Source organism: Symphalangus syndactylus, chromosome 9, assembly GCF_028878055.3.
Source record: "Symphalangus syndactylus isolate Jambi chromosome 9, NHGRI_mSymSyn1-v2.1_pri, whole genome shotgun sequence".
NCBI lineage: Eukaryota > Metazoa > Chordata > Mammalia > Primates > Hylobatidae > Symphalangus > Symphalangus syndactylus.
The window spans coordinates 136507626-136528903 of NC_072431.2; the positions used below are offsets into that span (position 1 = coordinate 136507626).

General features: G+C 33.9%; 1 protein-coding gene across 24 annotated transcripts in view; it reads left to right on the forward strand.

Annotated features, from left to right (window-relative positions):
• RFX3 (regulatory factor X3) overlaps window positions 1-21278 on the forward strand; it is a 322024-nt gene that overhangs the window by 242882 nt on the left and 57864 nt on the right. For all 24 annotated transcript variants that reach the window (XR_010113770.1, XR_010113771.1, XM_063609885.1 and 21 more), the window contains 4 exons: window positions 2925-3106; window positions 8202-8321; window positions 18964-19085; window positions 20787-20899. Coding sequence is in view for 22 of the 24 variants with exons in the window: in XM_063609885.1 (XP_063465955.1) it covers window positions 2925-3106; window positions 8202-8321; window positions 18964-19085; window positions 20787-20899 (537 nt within the window). In the remaining 2 variants the exon portion in view is untranslated. The remainder of the gene's footprint in view (window positions 1-2924; window positions 3107-8201; window positions 8322-18963; window positions 19086-20786; window positions 20900-21278) is intronic.

Sequence of the window (21278 nt, forward strand, 5' to 3'; positions counted from 1 at the left end):
TAAGCTCTCATTTTTACATATTTGTCTTTGTTTTTAAGTAATTAAATGTTGCAGGAAGACTAGTACACAAGTAGGGCAGTTTTTAAAGTGTTTTATTTGTTTCTGGTTAATTAAAATTTTTTTTATTTGCTTTTATCAGACTAAAATTACATGAGATCTGTTTTTATTATTTGTATACTTTTGGTTGTAAAGTTCATATTATAAGATTGACTAATTCCATTTCTTTAAAAAAATGCCCTTTAAATTGAGATTTTTCTTTATAGTATGTCTTCTGTTCATTAGCAAAGTAAGCAATATTGAGTTCTTCACTCAGAAGAAATCATGCTATTATACCTCTGACAATATGCATTATTTTCTGAGGATGTGTAGATGTACATACAAACATATCTTTGGCATTTTCAACTTACACATATTGTGTGTTCCATGCTTGTGGATGTGGAAACTTCATTAGTTTAGTTGAAAAATACTACTCTGTTTCAAAAAGTATTTACATTTTTTATGTCTGCCTTTCCAGAATTTTTTTCTTTCGTGTCTTCTTTATAGTCCCTGATATTAAGAACCTATATGCCTTTCTTTAATATATTAAGACTGCCATGTTGATTTCCTGTACCCATTAACTCGAAATGAACATGGCACATGGATACATATGTAACAAACCTGCACATTGTGCACATGTACCCTAAAACCCTAAAGTATAATAAAAAAGAAAAAAAAAAAAAAAAAGACTGCCAATAGAAGGTGGTCAACCCTTGCTCTGTCTAGTGTATGTACACAAAACAAGAATCAGCACTGTTGTACAATACAGCTCACTAGAGCTGCCATAACATCACTCAAGTGCTTCCCAATCTCAATCATTTTACCAAAGCATGTGGATAAAATATGTGAATCAGGATTTTATTGCTGCATTTTATGTGTAGTCTCCCTCAGCTATACTTAAAACTAATAAAGTCTAAAAAAAAAAAAAGCACTAAAGAGACATGCTCTCCCACTGTTGTAGGCAAAATACTAATTTGAACCTCAGTAACTTAATTTCCCAATCAGACTGCCTTATCTCTTTTATACTAAATGAATATGTGTAGCAAACCTAATCTGTGTGTCACTTAGAATACTCAGAAATCACGTTTAAGCGCCCCTGGAAAACTTGTTTACCGACAATCAGGTTATAGATGATTCATAACAAAAGAATTATTTTGGCCTGTAATACTTTTATGTCATTGTAAAAACCAATGTTTATTTTGTGTAATCATTTTAAACTTCTATAGGTCAGCCTTGTATATGTTAAGAGGTATTATGTATGTTTAAATGTGCATATTCATTCGTATATGTGCCCTGTGAAGGACTTCAAGTCTTTCTGATCAAAATCTGAATTTTATTTTTAAAAGTACTCTGGTTTGTCTTGTAGATTTGGTGGCTATGTTTTCAAAGCCAACTGTCAATATGGGTTTAATGACATAAGTTTAATTATATAAACATCATGTAGGAATATTTGACATTAAAATGGTTTTTGGAAATTCAGTTGTCATGATTAAAGTCAGTAATTCTGAAAATATTTTTAATGAATTTTTAAATTAAGAGTCTGAAAATTCAGGTTCTAAGTTTGATTGCAAATCTGAAAATATGTAAGCAAAATGGAGAAATTTTTTATTTATTTAAATGTCCATACTATCATTTTTAGCATTTATTTGGAAATTCCTAGAGGACAAGGGTGAGATCACATTCATTTTTGCATCACTAGATGCCTGGCACATTACCTGGCTCCCAGTTGGGGCTCAAGAAATGAATTCTTTGGCTTCTATAATTTATATTAACTTGAATTGTATGTTAAATGTCAGCTCTTTATTACACCTGTCTTATATATGGCATGAAAATTTTTATTGGCACAAGTAGTGTGAAATATTTACTGCTTTTGTGAAACATTGGTCTGGAGTAATCAGGAAATGTGATTTGGAAACCAGACTCAGGCATGGAGATAACATGTGACTTTGAGAAAGTCATGTAAGTCCATTTCAGTTCTCCTTATATAAATAAATAAATGAACAAAAATTTTAATTTTGCTAATCTTAAAATTCAATAATATTATAGACCTGGATTCAATTTTCTAAAATTTTCTTGTACATTCAGTGCTTTAAAGATTTTTTTGTAATGTACACAGGACAACATAAAACTTTAAAATGTGAACATAGACTGAAAAAGTACTGCGTTACCAACTACCATTGCAGTGTGCCTTCCAAAATTATGAATAAACAGTTTTGAGGTAGAAAAATTCAAATGGTTGTAATAAATGATTCCTTTTCATTGCATGTAAACTGTTTGCCAATGTCTTGTCAGTTTTTTTTCGTTTGGGGAAGAAATGACTGAATTTTGTCCTTTCTGCTTTCATTATCTGTCCCAGTAGACAATATTTTTATTATCTAGTGGTAATTTGAGATAAATTAAAATTCTGTAAAAAGGAATGTAACTTTAATATAAACACTCATACCAGGCAGCCTGCTGTTCATATGTTATAACAAGCCAATGCTAAAGACATACTGTGTACCATGCTACCAAGCTTGGTAACATGTTTTGTTCTGTAGCAATCATATTTCTGATATTTATGACCAGTTAATGGGATTATTTGAACTCCTTGAAGTGGTGTCTATTTTCAAAATTGGAATCAATACAGGGAAAATTAGTATGTTTCTACGTGTGCTTGAATATTTGAAGAAATGGATATTGTCTGAGATCCTTAGTGATGTTCAGCTATTTACAGTGTTTCTGAGCGTTTTCAAAGGCAGATTACCAGCTTCTGAATTACAGCAGTTTACTCTATCATAAGACTTGATGAAGAACTTCTAAGTATTTGTGTATGTTGTGTTTGCAGTGTCTTGTAGAAATTTTGGCAAATTATGTGATTTGTCTGTGTTTACTGTGTCTTATTTCCCTAGCTCCAGTGGCTGTTGGACAATTATGAGACAGCAGAAGGAGTGAGCCTTCCCAGAAGCACTCTGTACAACCACTACCTTCGACACTGTCAGGAACACAAACTGGACCCAGTCAATGCTGCCTCTTTTGGAAAATTAATAAGATCAATTTTTATGGGGCTACGAACCAGGAGATTGGGCACTAGGTTAGTATTGAAAAATAAGATCATAAAGTAATCTCTCTTTTTCAAACTAGGGCAATTCAGTATATTGTTTAAAGAAAAGTACTTGATTACAGACAATATATAAGGAAATACATAGAATGAGCTCAGTTTATAACATCCCCAGGAAAAGGAAAGGACATTATTCAGTGACTTATTTCCAAGCCAGAATTATATGTTGTCTAAAACATTAACTGAGCAAAGCTTTGAGAAGAGCTGATTCTCAAACTACATAGAAATTAGCAGACCAACCTGTTAATGCAAGATTTGCATATGGGGCTTTAAAACACACACAAACACACACACACACACACACATAAAAAATGTATTCTCGTATTGAAAGAAATCATATTAATGATGATGAGTTAAGTGACATAGTAAATGGAAAACTATGTATCTCTTGACTCTTGAAAAATTACATTTGTCTTTATAAATAACTGTTGGGATAGAGTAAGCAACTAAAGCAGTTTTTTCATTTCATTTCTGGAGACCAGTTAAAAATCATTTGGTAAACTTGCAAAATATTGCTTAAATTCCTCAGTGATAAGATAGTTCTATTTTACCTCTTATTAGCCCCTACTTTTTTTTCTGCTCTTAATATGAAATCATGTGTATGTGGAAGGAAAAACATAGTATAGTTCAATTGAATTGAAACAATGTGAAGAAGAAGTTTCCGAATTTTCTTCCTTTGGAAATAAATATGAGTGTTTTCACTAACCAAAATATCGTGAAAAGAATACTTAGAGGCCGGGCGCGGTGTCTCACGCCTGTAATCCCAGCACTTTGGGAGGCCGAGGCAAGTGGATCACAAGGTCAGGAGATCGAGACCATCCTGGTTAACACGGTGAAACCCCGTCTCTACTAAAAATACAAAAAAAATAGCCGGACGTGGTGGCAGCCGCCTGTAGTCCCAGCTACTCCGGAGGCTGAGGCGGGAGAATGGCATGAAGCCGGGAGACAAAGTTTGCAGTGAGCCGAGATCACGCCACTGCACTCCAGCCTGGGTGACAGAGCGAGACCTCGTCTCAAAAAAAAAAAAAAAAAAAAAAAAAAAAAAAGAATACTTAAAACTCTGGGGCTTCATTTTTGTCTTTCCATATTTCTGTAAATTATCATAAGATAAATATTTTAAGTAGCTGGACAGAAGGATATGGATGTTTTTAATTCCCTAAATCTTACAGAAGTCATATAAAAAGTTAAAATACTGTTCTATACAACATTAGGTGATACACCCTTAATTAGCCATAATGCACAAGTTCAGAGTATTTTAGTAAAGAGTTTTTTTTTGTTTGTTTGTTTGTTTTTTTTTTTTGAGATGGAGTCTCACTCTGTTGCCAGGCTGGAGTGCAGTGGCGTGATCTCAGCTCACTGCAACCTCTGCCTCGCAGGTTCAAATGATTCTCCTGCCTCAGCCTCCCAAGTAGCTGAGACTACAGGTGTGTGCCACCACGTCCAGCTAATTATTGTATTTTTAGTAGAGATGGGATTTCACCATGTTAGTCCAGATGGTCTCCATCTCTTTTGTGATCCACCCGCCTCGGCCTCCCAAAGTGAAGAGTTTTTGATCTTAATAAAATAAACACAGTCTTCCTTAGTAATTGACTTCATTAAAAATGTATTCCAAAAAGAGGAGTGAGTGTTCTAGGAAGAAAAGATTGATCTTTTTCTCACCACCACAAGAGTCATGCCTAGGACCCCTATAACAAAAGATTAATAAGAGAAAAGCATACAAATTCGTTTAATAAAAGTTTTACATGACTGGGAGCTTTCAAAAATGAAGGCCCAAAGAAACAGAGAGAATTGTGTGTATGTTATGCAGTCTGATGAAGTGGATAGTTTTGGAGAAACATGATTGGACAGAAAGGGATGTGATCTAATGGTTCTAGGGGTATGATCTAATGGTTCTAATCTGGGAGATACTCAGCAAGGTCTGTTTTGTTTTGTTTTTGTTTTTGTTTTGTTTTTTGAGAAGGATTCTCGCTCTGTCGCCCAGGCTGGAGTGCTGTGCCCCGATCTCAGCTCACTGCAACCTCTGCCCCCCGGGTTCAAGCGATTCTTCCTGCCTCAGCCTCCCGAGTAACCCGGATTACAGGCACCCCCCCAACACCACACCCGGATAATTTTTGTGTTTTTAGTAGAGATGGGGTTTCGCCATGTTGGCCAGGCTGGTCTCAAACTCCTGACCTCAGGTGATCCGCCCGCCTCAGCCTCGCAGAGTGCTGGGATTATAGGCATGAGCCACCGCACCCGGCCCAGCAAGGCCTGTTTGTTCACAGTTTTCTGCATCCCTGTGTCTTCAAAAATAAGAATGTTCTTTTCTGCAAGGTATAGGAGGACCCCTCTGGAATGAGGGTCTCATGACCTATTTTCAGGAGAAAGTAAGCTAGGTTTTATGGCCTGCTTCAGAGGAGAAGGAGTGAGGGGAATTTTTTCTAGTTTCTGTGGCCTGCTTCTGTTGTTTCTTCAAATGCCAAGGTGCCATAGTTTGGGATAGCATGTCCTAAACCCTGTCACTGTGTCAGTTTTATGAGATTTACAAGGCCTGTATGTATTCATAGCATGAATTATTGCTTTTCTGTTGCATTTTAAGTGATTATACAGCTTTTAGATTGCTGAAGGTTTAGCTCTCTCGTAAATATGTTTCCTTCTTTCTATACTTCAAAAGATAGTATGTTTTAAACTAAAGAATGTGATTGTCTATTCACACTAAAGGAATAGCTTTCATTCCCTTGAGAAAAGCTTTTTGTTTCTATAATTTTTTTTTCAAAACCACAAAAATCATTATTTGGGGACCTAACCTACTATCTCCTAGCTGGTGGCTCTGTAGTTATGCATACCATGCCAATATTTTGAAACTGTGGGCTTTATTCAACATTCTAATAGCTGTATTGTTGTGCTTCTTTTGTTACTGAAAGGGATTTCAATGGGTCCTATTTTGAGGCTCCATTCAAACCTTGAAACAAGTCTTTAAAATAGAAAGGGACAAAATTGGGGTTGTTTGGTTTTGTGAATGAGTAGAATCCATACTCTGTAAGTACATATTGCAATATTGCAGCTTTTACTTTCTGATGTTCTGGGTTCCTCCCACTCCCCACTAGGTAACAATCATGAATTATGTCTCCTGTTTTTTTTTTTTTTGTTAATTGTATGTAGTGTTTGCAGTTAGGTTTGTGAGGCAAAGCCTAGAAAAATAAGGAGAAAATAAGCACTATGGAGGGAGTTTAAAGAAATGAAGTGTTATGAAGATAGAATTCTAATGTAAAAAAACTGACAATTGTAGGAGTCAGGTACTAGACATTCTTTCTACCATAGAAACTGTTTAACATTTACTTTCTACTCCTATCCAAGGAACAGATGGAAAATTAATATAACTGATGAGGCAAACTAAATCAAATACTTTTTTTAAAAGTGAAGTATATGTAGAACTATTATTAATAGTATCCATCAATAAAATAATCTGGTGAAACCACTCAAACTAGAACCAGATCTTTTCTAAAGTTTTTGGATCTAAGTAAACAAAAAGTAAATCAAATCACTGTTTTAAACAAAGGCAAATAAAAAGGTACCTTTTGTTAGATCTCATCTCCAAGTTAAGTTTGAGTAAAGAAGACCATGGATATGCTTCTCTCCCCCAACCATTCCCAATGAAATAAAAAGAACCTCTCCCTCCCAACCCAATTAAAATGTGAATTTGTAGGAAACCAAAAAGAAACTCGGCACCCCATCTATTTGAGGTCTCACAAGAGAGACATCATTTTCCTCTGTAGTTTTGTCATGTAAGTAATGCCTCCTGCTTCCTACCCTACATCTACTCCCTACTGTCCTCCAGTTTGTACAGGAGAATGCCACAAATTGGGTATGTGGAATTTTTTGGTTTTTCTTATTGCACCATTCTGCAGTGGATTTTTGAGACAAGATCTAATCTCTGCAAGTAGAAGGCCTTTCTTTACAGGCATTAAGTTTCTCTGTCTGCTTTATTGTGCTGAAAGCATGTAAGTATTTGGATGCCCTGCATTTTTAAAAAACTAGCAGTATAATTTATATAGTATAATTTTAATGTCTTCAAATATATATAAGGTTCATTTAATATATGTTTTTAAATCTTGGAAGTACAATTCTGCTCTATTTTTATAAAAAATATTTAATCCACACTCTTCTTGCATTTCTTTTTGTAAATGGAAGAAAAAATTGGAAAAAGCACTGATGTATTGCTATATATGGACTTGTGAAAAACTACTATTTTCTCTTTGCAAGAATTTACATATTTAAAATTATATTTTGCAAGAATTTGCAAATTCCATTCAGAGCAAAACTTTATCATTTCTAATAGCAAACATGGGGAAATTGTGACATTTTTATTCCAGGTGGAAATTTGCCATTTTCATAGAGAAATTTCCCCATCTCTATTGTGACAAATCCTGTTTAGCCTGCAAAACTGACACAAATCCATAAAAACAGAAACTATTAAAATGTGTTTCAAAATCAATAGATTAAACGCTTACTTTCTTTTTAGGTTTCAAAATATTAAGTAAGTCTTTACCACAACACTTTGTAACAAACAATTAAGTTATCTTACTTCATCATCACTGAAATAAAGAGAAAAATGTCGAACTTATCCAGGAAAGTAGAATTAAGATTTTTTTTCTTTGTTCTATATACATACTTTACAATAAATACGTATTCCATTGACTAATTTTTATTGGCCTGCTAACTAATTTTTACTGGCCAAAAACTTTTTTCCTATCATTACCCTTCTTAACTAAATTTAAAATAGAAATTTGAAAATGAAATGTAATTTGTATGGAACAAATGGACTGTTTGACTAATATTTAAGTGGAAGTTTATAAACAAATATTTTTAGTAGGGCCTTTAGCTGATTGATGCAGAATCTTATTTTGATTCTTCAAATTTTATCACCATAAAAACATAAAAGTATTCCGAACAGGTTAATCATAAATATGTAACATTAATACACTGTTTTTACCAAATTTTTCCAAGTGTGAAGTTTAATGGACATCCCATGTGATTAATATTAGTTTGACTGACTTTTGTTTCTAATGTTTCTTGTTCATTAATGAAGAGGAAACTCCAAATACCACTACTATGGGATTCGTGTCAAGCCAGATTCCCCTCTTAATCGTCTGCAAGAAGACATGCAGTATATGGCTATGAGACAACAACCCATGCAACAGAAACAAAGGTAGACTCTGAAGTTATCGTTGATGTGTCCAGGCTGTGTATTTCTTAGATGTTCGGGTCTCCTTTTTTCTGAACAAATACCTAAGTATAAAAGAATGTTCTTATTGTTGGCATGCTTTCACTACAGATAGTTCTTAAATATGATTTAGAATTTCAGTGATCTCGCCTGTTTTCCAAATTTTTAAAAATTACTTATCAGTCAGCCTGTTTGGCCCCTTTTAAGTGTGACATCCCAAACTGTTCAGACAGGGAAATGAAACACAAAACATAAGGAGCATACGCAAGCAAATACCAACTGGAGAAATTTGTTTCAGTATTCATGAGCTTCTGACTTGCTATTCTGCACATCTCTCAAGTCATTCTTTTTGACACAGTATGAATTCTTGCAGAATGTTTGGGATGTCTTACATTTGCTTTGAATCCAACTTTCATAGATATGGAATTGCTGATATTAGAGTTGTAAGAGATCTCAAGCATTCATGAATGGATGGATGAATGATGGATGGATGGATGCATGGACGGATGGATGGATGGATGAATAGAATCATAGATCTTAGAATTGAAAAATATGTCAGTCTAGTCTGGCCTTAAAACCTTATGACAATCAAAGCATTAATAGTCTCTGTTTTCTCAGATGAGTCCCAGAGAGGTTTAGTGATTTGCACAAGCCCATAATAAAGTTGCATAGCTAAGGGCCTTCTAGTCCCATGTGACTTATGTCACAATTTAGAGTAAATAAAATGAAAAAATGCTTTCCTCTTTACCAGCATAGCTCAACCAAGACAGTAGTTATGATTTTTCTTTTCACGTGAGCATGCAGAATTCGGTAGGAGAAAGGCCTCTGCATAGGTCCCAGTGTAGTATTCTGTAGTGATTAGTTGCCTTGGCCACATCTCCCCATCCATGCTAGTTCAGTCAGAAGCATTAACTCTAAGATAATATCTGAGAAAAGAATATATCACACAGTAATTTTATACTATTTCATCAGCCAATACTGATTGAGTCTCTACTGTGTGTTAAGCCCTGCATGCAGAGATAAGACACAGTGCTTACATTTGAAGAGTTAAAAAATTAGAAGGGGAGGCACGTGGAGAATGGAAAAAAAAGGGAATACAGTCTGGGAAGTGCTAAAATAAAACTTTGATCAAGGAACTATCACAATACAGACGAGTTTTTGGCAATATCTGAGAGAAAGGGAGATTGGGAAGCTTCTAGAGAAAGTGCTATCTGAGTAGGAACTTAGAGGAGTCATAAAAAGAGAAATGTTAAAGCAGAAGGAAAATTCACCTGGTGGTGAAGTCCGTGATGTCTGTGGTAAATGGTCCATGTCATATTTAGTGAGGTTGGTATTACAGAAGGAGAATCAAGGAGGTGGTTGAGTAGTTTAGTGGGTGATGAGATCTTAAAAGTAGTTGGGATCATATATTAAGGGATTTGCTTGTATGTAAAGCTAATAAGTTTGTTCTTTGTGCAGAACATAGCTTTGAAGCTATGTAAGGCTTTGAAGCAAAACAATGAAACTTTGATTTTTTCTAGAGAGATGACTTTTTGATTTTGGGCAAGACTATTTAATGGAAAGAGACTGGAGGTAAGGATACTTGTTAAGTGGTTTTTTAACACGGTCATAATTTCCAGTGTAAGTTTACCAGACTGAAGACTCAGTTCAAGATTGGCTATTATATAAAAGATATCTTAAAGGTTTTAGATTTTTTTTATTACAGATTCTCAATCTTATTTTTTAATTGCTGATTCTTATTTTTTGATGTGTAGCCAGTGAAAAATAAGAAGGGCTTAAAAAAATAATAAAATAAATTATAGGATAGTACCTCATAGAGTTGGATAGTACCTCATAGAGTTTGTGTGAGTTGCAATAAATTGTTACTGTTTTGGGTTATGATTGCTTTTTGCATCCGTTAATGGCAGCACTTATAGCCTTTACTTTTTGGTGTGATTTCTGCACTCATGCATAGCAGCACTACACAGTGGAGATGATGGTGAAATCAAGAAAAAGAAAGTTTGCTTCAGAAATAACATATACTCAAACTTAAGTATGAATAAAAACTTTGTAAATTATAACTAAGACAGTTGAAGCCTATTATTTGATTGCAAGGAATTTCCTGTGATTTAACTGCAAGGAATTCTAGCAAGCTTTCATAGAAATAGAAGCCTTCAAGGGACATTCTTTATAAAAAACCTGAGTTACATAAGTAAGGCCGAGGACTTTCTGTGGTCTCCTCATGAAACAGATTCTGTAAAGATTAGCAAGCCATAAAAACCTCTGCGTTCTTAGGACAGTGGTACTTGAGTTTGGAAACAGGTAAAATATGGAGACATTTAAGAAATGATTTAAGAATCTCAGGAGTATTAATAAATTGAGTTTGTTTCTTATTTCTTATGAAACAAGAATGTGAAAGAACCAAAGAAGTACTGAAACTGCCTTTAATTTGTTGGGTTTTTTTAATGATACAAGTTTAGGATTATAGACAGTTGCTCTTAAAATGATGTCTCGCTAACTGATTGCAGTGTTACTGTTGCCAATTGCATGGGCCTCTCTTATAGGGCAGCAGGAGTCTTCTGTGGTCTCTCTGAAGGAATCTGTCCACTGACAACATTGATAAGCCTTAACTGAAACCAATTACCCTACTGTGCAGAAATATTTAGACAGGAAAGAAGGAGTTTCTTTTCATGGGTGTGGACATAGACTAATTTAAGAATATTTGTTGAAAACAATGGGAAAAGAACTTAAAAATATATTTTATGGCTTAAAAAAATTTTAAATTTCAAAATTCAAATGATTCTACTGAATACAGTAAAAATTATATGAAGAGACTGCCAGTCTCTTGTAAAAATACAAATGACATGTGAAAGGTTTAAAGTATAAAATAGAAGATATTTCAAAATATTCACGTTATTTGAATACTTGAAGGTGTATTAAATGCATCCATGTGTGCTTATCTTTCATAATGTAAATTTCTTTTATATTTTCTTACAGTGAAGAAATACAAGTCTGTGCAGTGATTATTTTGTTAATTAAATATAACTTTTGGAGCTCAATTTGTACATTTTTCTCATGAATTTGGAATTATAGTCATTGTAGGGATAAGAATGATTATTGTTTTTTTATAGCTCACAATTTCTTGAGCTCCTTTATACAAGGTGTCACTTGAGGGTTTGATAGGGTGGTAGAGGAAATCTCCATTTATCTATAAATCCAATTCCCAGCAATACCACTGTATGGAACATAGCCATGAGTCTGAAAATAAATGTAAACAGCTTCTGATTGGAAAACAGATGTCACAGAGCCTGCAGTTTCACTTAGTTGGGAAGATAAAGCCATTCTCAAGCCATTTTACCTAAAATAAAGGAGATTAGAGCCCACCTGATTCACAGGCAATCATGAACTGTGACAGCTGTCAAGAAGAAATACAAGTAGACAGGGTCTTCTGTTTAAAATTATTCAGTACAACAGTTTGTGGACACTCTGTGGAGGGGCAAATGGACCTAGGCACTCCAGTAAATATTTCAAATATCACTCTGATGACTAAAATCTGGCCTAATACAACGTAACAACTGCTTTGCATATTGATGGCATTATGGGTAATCAAGGAGAGGTAAAATACCATGGTTAAGGAGGCAGGAGAATGTGTAACAGTTTTTTAAAAAAAAACTTGTATTGAAAATACTTCATCTGAAAATAAATTTTTTTGCACTGAAATGAGGTAATCTTCAGTTTTTGATGAAATTCACTCATAGACTAATTTGTTTACTCTAATTTAGATAATAAGTAAGTTATATTATTATAGAGCAAAAAGGACATCGGTAATTTCCAACTCTCCAAACTAAGTAACAATGTTTGCTGCAGTTTATTTTTAATAATGAAAAGAAGTACACAGAGAGTATTGGCACGTATATTTTAGATACTTTTCCAAATTCCAGTAGCAAAAGCGAAATGCATTTGATAATATGCGTGGCTGTGCTTGATCCCAGTAGCCATTCTCAAAATATTAAATGTCATTTATCATTTCTTCAGCAAATACTTATCAATTGTTATTTGCATACACAATCTGTCAATCACATCTAAAAGACATAACCTAGTCCAACTTATCCTCTTGATGAGAAAACTGAAGTCCATAAAGCTTAAATAACTTATCCACAGTCATATAGCAACCAGGATAAGAACTCTTGTCTTTATTCTCATGAGAATTCCACCCTCAAAGAGGTAAGATAACCCAAACAGAAACACACATGTAATAAAATTTTTTGCATATGAAATAAAGGTAGAAATCACATTTTAATGAGTATGTTTCAAGTAATTGAGGAAATGTGCCACCTCCTGCCTCTTTGCATGGTCTCTTCACAGCAATTGGATTCTGTGAAAGAATAAGCCTTTCTTTCACAGGATGCGAAGTAAGAATGTCACTAAGAAGAGAGAAGAAGAGGTCATTTGGAAAGATGTTACAGCAAGGCTACTTTTGTTATGGCTGTAGATAGATGTAAAAGCATGCACGTTCTTTTAGAAGTGAGAGAGGAAATTTAAGAACTTTCATCATTAGATGGCCTTTCTTAATACAGGGTTCATAGACTAGTTAAACGAACCCTATATTTAGAATTGGAAAATGGGGAATTGAGTACAGGCTACATGGGCACTTCTGCAGAGTGTATGACTTAGCCTCACTGAGCCTCAGTTTCTTCATCTGCAAAATAGAAATTCATAATAGACTATCTCACAGATTGTTTTGAAGTTCAAGTGGAATAAAGCATCTGAAAATTTTTTTAATAACTGGAAGTGTTCAAGTGTTAGATAATTATTATTGGGATCATTATTATATGATGAGCACTACAGAAAAATATCCTTCTTATGGAATATTTAGTGTTTTGGAGGAGAGTGAATCCTGGCAATTGGTCAGTTTGGGCTTTTATTTCTCTATACCTCTAGGCTAGTGGTTTCTAACTTTGATTGATGTTAATAGTTTATCATTCCTTTCCTAGACGTTAATTCCCTGGTGATGTAATGATCATCTTTTCCATTGAAGAGTGGAGAAACATAAATAATCACAACTCAATAACTACCAAACTACGTAGTTTGTTAATAATAACAGTCACCACTTATGCTCCTGAGTAGTATTTATTGAATATTTAAAATGTTTTTCGTTAAGCACATTACATGCAAGATCTCATTTGGCAATTATATTGTTACTTACTGATAAGGAAACTGAGGACCACTTAATTTTTCTGTGTTCAAGAAGCTCACTAATTTATTTTTTCCTAGATAGAACCTCAGATGCCTTTTTTTTGTTGTTATTGTTTATCTTTTGGCATCAGATGGAGCCAGATTGTCATTCTCTAAATAAAGAAGGTGGGAAAGGGTAAGAGATAAAAGAAGTGTCATGCCTACTTGTAGCAAGAATATATCAGTTCTATATAGCTAACCATAAACCACCTATGCTTAGAGGACTCAATGAAGCAATTCATGAGATCAGAGAATCATGTCTGCCTCTTTCAGCACTGCATCCTCATCACCTGGGAGAGCTCTAAGCACATTGTCGGTGCTCTCTAAATATTTGTTAAAAGAATGAATGACCCACAAATCTGATTTTTCGCCAGCAGTTTCAACCTCCTCCTTTACCTGCTGCAATTAACATATAGCCCATTTCAATTTAATTTTTTCCACCTCTTCTTGCCCAATCATAGATGTAAAACTAATGAAGAGACAAATACTCAGAGAGCCACCAACAAGAATTGAAGAGATGGAATACCTATCATTAACCATCAGGGTTGATGTTAAAAGTCATTTGGATATATTATCAATATATTCAATGTGACATCAAAGTTAGTTACTATTCTAAAAGAATGCAACTCTTCATATTTACTATTTTCTTCTGATCCATTAGTGTTTATATCACTTGGTTCATTTCAGACATGAAGTCATCTAAAGACTTTCTGGGATAGTTTTTTCCAAAGAAGATTACAAGATTCCAGTAGAAAATTTTAGCCTCCTGCCCTTGTTCTGAGCTCAGTATTTCAATTTATTCATGTAAATAAAATGATTGTGTAATTTCTGGAATTACAAAACACAATGATGTCTCCTTTTGCCTATACAGTTTATATTTTCTGTTTGCATGTGCATTTTTCAGCTACTTTGAAAGGATTTTTCAAATGTTTCATTTAATCTGTTGAAAATCCTTCCGCCTGGTGCTGTTAGTTGAATGTAATGGTAAATATATACCATTCTTTGCCTTCCATTGGACTGTTTTAGTATCCATGTGTGTGGGATTGACAGAATATTACTTTTACAGTAGAGTTACAACTGTCCAAGTCCTAAATAGCAGCTATGACTAACCCCATGGAGGAAGATTCCTAATTATTTTCTAAGTTTTCTGTGTTAGTGACAGGTTTTATGCATACAGTCAGCTATTAAAGCATTAGAGTTTCTTTTATTTCTTAATCATTAACAACTTTAGCACTGATTGCCCATGGAGTTGCAAGCTGTTAAAATTATCATTTGCCTCTTACTAATTTTGAAACCAAGTGCCGTTTCGTTATTTGATAAAGCACAGGTCTTTCTCAGAGCATACTCAATGAAAGAGTACTAAGAATTTACTCTGGGAAAACCGAATCTAGAAATAATTAATTCATAAAGTAAATGGAAGTAAAGGGAGGAAAATACTCTTAAATATTAAAAAATTCAGTATTTTTAAAGGATTCAACAGGAAGGGTTTTTTGTTTGGCTTTTTTTTTTCAATAGAAATCTTACCTGTTTTTTTAAATTTATTATTCTCCTGATATCGTAGATTTGATAAAGTTTATGGTGATTATTTTATGAAGAGTATAGAGAGTCAGCAAATCCTCAAGTCATGTTTCAATGCTAAAATGTCAGTTGAAATTCAACCAAGGTTAACATAATGTAGAATTACTGTGTAGGCCAATAGAATATAAAAGACATCTTGGAAAAATTATATTTATACCCAGCATTTTAAAAACCATGTGCCTATAGTGGCCTACCCATAATACAGTATGTGCTCAATAAATATTTGTTAAATTGATTTGCTATATATAAAAAATCAGTTGATGATATGATAAAATCAAGCATGTTACCTTAAGCATTTATTCATTCAAATATATTTATTGTACATTCCAAATATAGTTTATTGAGAAAAGTTAAAAATTGATGACTTATTTTGTTTAAAATGATGTTTTTGTAGTATGAATTGATGTATTTCTTTAACATTGGGCTGAAGGAATCCATTTGGGACCAACAGGCTCCTGTAGATTAGGCTGTACAACCTACTTAAGAAATACCTCAGAAACTTATTAGAATAACCAGTTCCTAAGCTCTATTCTCAAATATTTTGGGGGTGGATCTAGGGTGATCCTAGGCACCTGAATTTTTTGAAATACTACCTAGATATTGATATGCACTTAGATTTCAAAACCAGTGATATATAATCTACAACCACTGTCTCCAAGAAGAATCAGTTGCTACTGGTATTTGTTTAGCCTATTTTTAATGTGATTGTTCTTGACTTCCTGTTAAACTCCCTCCTTCTTTGGGAAGACACTTCAGAGGTGAGGGTAGGGATAGGATATTTTCCTTAGTTAGGGTACCATGAAAATGAGGATCTAGGCTTTCTCAGTCCAGTATTTCTGATTTCTGGGGATTTTTTCTAAGTTCCAATCCATTGCCAGACAATACATTGTGGATATACCACGACATGATTCATTACTTAAAGCAGGAAAAGCAAAAGTTACCACTACCTGGAAGATCTCTCATACTTACAGGCCCACATTAGCCCTCTTGTACATGAGCTGTATTCCATATTACCTTCTTGATGTCATTCTTTATGGCACAAACCCATCCTAAACTTTGTCCCTAGACCTTTTCCCAGGAGGCATAACATATGCTTCTGGCTTGCAGAGGTCCGGTAGCCAAGCAACCAAGAATGAATGCACATAGTGTGTTCTTGCTCAATCTTTGTCCATCTTTCAATCCACTATTCACCTTGCTACCCTTACTCTTGTGGTTAGAGTGAAAACACTCATTTCCAAGTTCTGGTATATTTTCTGTGTTTTTCTTTATTTCTACTATGTATTATAAAATCTTTTCCTAAGTACTGACCTGCATAGTTCCTCCAGAATTTACCAGCTTACCTCCTTTTTTCCCCTAAAAGTTGATCTTGATGCATTTTTCATCTCCACATAATATAGTTTATCTCTAATTAGTGTTTCCCACTCAGTATCATTAAGTATAATCATATGTTAATTATAGTGCATCATGATTTTGATTCCTTATTAAAAATATAATCTCTCCTTTCATTAGGAACTTCCATTTGCAATACTAACAGCTGTCTCCATCTTCCTAAGGAAGCAGACAATTTTGCTTGTAGGCTATAGTCTTCCTAAGCATTGTGTGCGGTTAGATTGTGATGTAACATCTGTCTTTTGAAAACTTACAGTCTAAGTGGAATATAAGTCATTTTCTTTTATGGTTAAATTCCATTTGCCCTTGGTATTTGTGCCTGTTAAGCATCTGTAGTATGTTAAATGCTGTGTAGGACAAAGAAATGTGACAAAGCATAACTGGGCAAAGTCTTGTAATAACTTTACAATCCTGTATTAAAATTTAATGTAATTGAAGTCTATTGGAATTATTTTCATTTTTTCCTCCTCCAGGGTAAATATTAATAACTCAAATTCCTTTAAACACTTTTATTTAAGCTCTGTGAATCCCAAACTCCATTAACGTAAATGAAGAATCATGGTTAAACAATTTTAGGCTATTTTATTAATGATATACAATTCCATAGCTGAAAAGGGGAAGCTAAAATCAATTGAAACTTGGAATGAATCAATAAGGACAAGAAACTTTCCTGAACAAAATAAGGTTAAAATCATTCAAGTCTGCTACAACAGAATGGTTAGCAACTGCTCTCCCGTATATGTACACAAAGTGCTTGCCTCATGAAGTTTCTTTGCTTCTCAAACATGATTCTTTAAGGAGGAAAAAAAATCAGAAAAACATTCAATTTTTTATAAACAAGGCATCCAGCACATCACAACACTAACTCTTCTGTTATCTTCGGATATGGCGCCAGTTGAAAAGTACCTCCCAGAAGGTTTTTCTATTAAATAAAAGATTAGATCTGAGTTCTTTTCTCTCATTAGAAAACGGCAATCAGTTTTTTTGGTGATGAGGAGTCATCACTAAAATTATATTCATAAGGATGAAGAGTGCTGTACTGATTTCCAATCTCTTCCCCCTCTGACTTTATTTTTTGTTTTTCATAGTTGTTTGTAAGATGCTGTCACATAAGAAATAAATGTAAATGTCATTGTGAGAGATTTGGCAATTATTTGGAAAATTTCATTTATCTGAGTTGCAATTGATAACATCCAAGATTGATTCATTTCCTAAGGCAAGCTGAGCATTAGTTTGTATGATGTTCTACCAGGTTCAGTCACTTCATATCTGTTGTCAGCATGCAGGCATCTCTGAGTATGTCCTGTTCACATATTAGGGGCATTGTTATTCATAGTAACTTCATATTAATGATGCAGTTGAATTATAGTATCATTGTAGGGGTCAAGTGTCTGAATGGTGAGAATATTAGTTTATTTTGTTTGTAAATATAATTAGAAATAGGGAAAAAAAGAATGGGAGGCCAGACAGCATAATGTGAATGTTATGTCTAGATAGTAAGTTTATTGTACATTATAATTTTTTCTTATGCTTTTCTGTTATTTCCAAATTTGTAAAATGAAGAAAAATAAGTGGAATCAGAGAAAAAGAAGAAATTATAGTTGCTGCCTACTTATTTTGTTTTGCTCATCCTAGGAGACTTGGCCAGGCTTTTTTTTGTTTTGTTTTGTTTTGTTTTTTTGTATATGGTATTTCTTTTCCAAGACATCTTCCTTCTTCCCCATGCCACTGAAGCAAATTTTTTTCTATCTTAGCTGTGTGGAAAATACATAAGTTTGTATGACTAGGACCTGAAGACACATAACTTTAACTGACTTTGATTCTTTATTTTAATTTGATAAACTCTTTTTGTAGATTGATTCTTGCATATATTTTGCTACAGAATGATGCTTATGGCCTTTATATTTGAGGATGTTGATAAGTGTCATGGAGATAAATGTGTTGAGATGCATGAAAGGTTCTAGGAGATATGAAAAACAATATGATAAGATTTGTAGGCTGATCGTGTTTTAGAGATATTAACTAATTGAAAGCCATTCATCAACATTTCTCAGGCCTGAGCTCCTAGATCATTGTTCAGATTAAAGTTCCAATATATCCATTGGCCATTAAAAGTTACTTTCAAGCTGTGTATTAAAACTTAATCGTGGACATCTTTGCTCCTGCTGTCCAAGGAAATACCTTATAATTCTTTCATTCTTGGGTAAATTTCTGGATTTCCAAAAATGGGTCCCCTTCATGCACCCCTTCTCCCCTTTTTTCTTTTCACAATTGAAAAAAATATTGCATTCTACCTTTATGAGACTATCAAGGAAAAAAAAATCCTACAACTATCATGAGACCTTAAAGAAGATAGAATAAAACTGAATGCTTTGGGAGTTTCGGGTAGTACAAAAAAGCAAGGAATAATTTGGTTTATTTGTTTTTTTCCATCTAATATTTTTAGGTACAAGCCTATGCAGAAAGTGGATGGGGTTGCAGATGGTTTCACAGGAAGTGGTCAACAGACAGGCACATCTGTTGAGCAAACTGTAATTGCCCAAAGCCAACATCATCAACAGTTTTTGGGTATGTTAAGGTGTAATGCATATTAGTTGCTACTAGGATTTTGAAAAGTTAGTCTTTTCTCCAAGTGCAATGTCTATTATAGATGTCAATGGCATAGAAAGATTTTTTTTTGGTGCCAAAATTATGCTCATCATATGTATAACAGTCCTAGTTCATGTCTGCCTTTCGTGTTTATTAGAGCTTATTTTTAAAAATCTCAAGCTATATAGGACTTTTATGCGTATGAATTAAAGACTCATTGCTATGAAATTGTTTTCCAGAATTTGTATTAATCGGCTTTTGTGATCAAAATTATGCTGTTTACTTTCAGTAGTAACTTCAAGTGCCAAAAAGAATTCTCATTTCCTATGTATAAAGTTATATATGCACAGGCTCAGATTAGAAAAAAAAATTTTATAAACTTTTTAAAAGTAATTTATTCATTTAAATTAATCACAGTACTTTCTATTTTTGTAATTTGTAGATGGAATACATGTTTCTTGTTACTGAAAAAGTTAGGAAGAAAAACTTGCATATTTTGCATATTTTTGCCATAGCCAAAGGGGCAAAAAAGTGGCACTTTAATTTGACAACTCTTCTAGAGATGAACATGCATTATTTTCCATATAACAGGTCAAGATAAGTAGAAGGTATCAGAGAGTGACTGTGTGTATGTGTCTGTGTGTGTGTATATGTGTCTATGTGCACTTTCTGACAAAGACAACTAAAATAGACGTTCAGGTTGGAATCATTACTGAAGTTGAAAACGTGGCAGCGTTTCTCAGACTGAAGTCCTAGGGTTATGTTCTTGTGGACCCTTGGTCATTCAACAAGAATTTTATTTTGTGATTTTGCTTTGATTATCATCTTAAAAACTAAGCATATTCTGGATTACCTAGAAAACTAGAACTAAATACTGTTCTGCCATTTTAGTTTCCATATTTGTACCTGGATTTATGATAAGACAGGCACCAAAATGTCTTACATTAATTGTCCAGAACTAATAAGAAAAGAACAGAGAGAGACTTACTATGTAAATTATGCCTCCCTCACAAGGGAAGCCTAGATCATGTCCCTGTATTCTGTGTGAAGGAAAGTTTCACATAGGAGCAGCAGCCACCACAAAGCACATGTTGGTATAGATCTCTCAGACCCAAAAGATCCTGTGCTGCAGCAGTCAATACTGATCCTTGTTGCAAGAGATAACTTAGTTACAGGACAAGAGCATCATCCATCACATCAAATTAATGTTGTTAAGTTGTATGTTATTTCTGTAGTTTTCTTTGTATCTGCTTTGTAGCTCTTTAGGTTTATGACTCTATAACAGTTAAGAACATAATGAGTTCAAAGCTAGTTTTTTTATGTAATTAAGTAACATAATAAAAATATCTAAAATAGGTACTAGCAAGCTCGAGATGTTTTTCTTTTAATAGGGGACTTGTGTTGAGAGACTCTGTGATACGCAGTATACTATTTGCAGTATAATTGTAGTGCAAATTTTGTTTCTAGAAAATTCTTACGAATGTTCCCTTTAGTTTTATATTTTGTGCTGATGGTGTTGCTTAGTTTTACTTGTAAAATATTAATATAAAAAGTCCTTGCTCTCTGGACCCCTGACCTTTAAAATTTGTTTTCTTTTTGGTCTTCTTAAATTTTCCCTCATTAATCTGTAATTGGCACCATCCACAATAGCTTTTTTCTGTTCTGTTGTCATGGTAACAGATGCATCTCGAGCACTTCCAGAGTTTGGAGAAGTTGAAATCTCTTCTCTGCCAGATGGTACTACCTTTGAGGATATCAAGTCACTGCAGAGTCTTTATAGAGAGCACTGTGAGGTAAGTCTTTTCAAATGCAGTATGAACACTGCTAGGTTTTGCCAGACAACTTGCTAATATAAAATAATCAAGCTTATTCCTAAAGGACAGATGAACTTAGCACTAATTCTTTTGAGCATATCTTTTAGCACTAACAAATTCATTTTTCTTCTTTCTAGTCTCAGAGTGGAGAGATGAGGAATGCAGAAAAGTGAGAATAAGTTTTATTCTGTTTCTTAAGCCTATCCTAATATGAATCCTTTAATGTAGCAATTCCACTTCTAGGTATTTGTCCTACAAAAATACGTATATCTGGGTGACAAGAGAAGTGTACAAGGGCATTTGTTGCATTATTATTTTTAAGGCAAAAGATTGGTTATAATTTCTTTATCTAATAGGG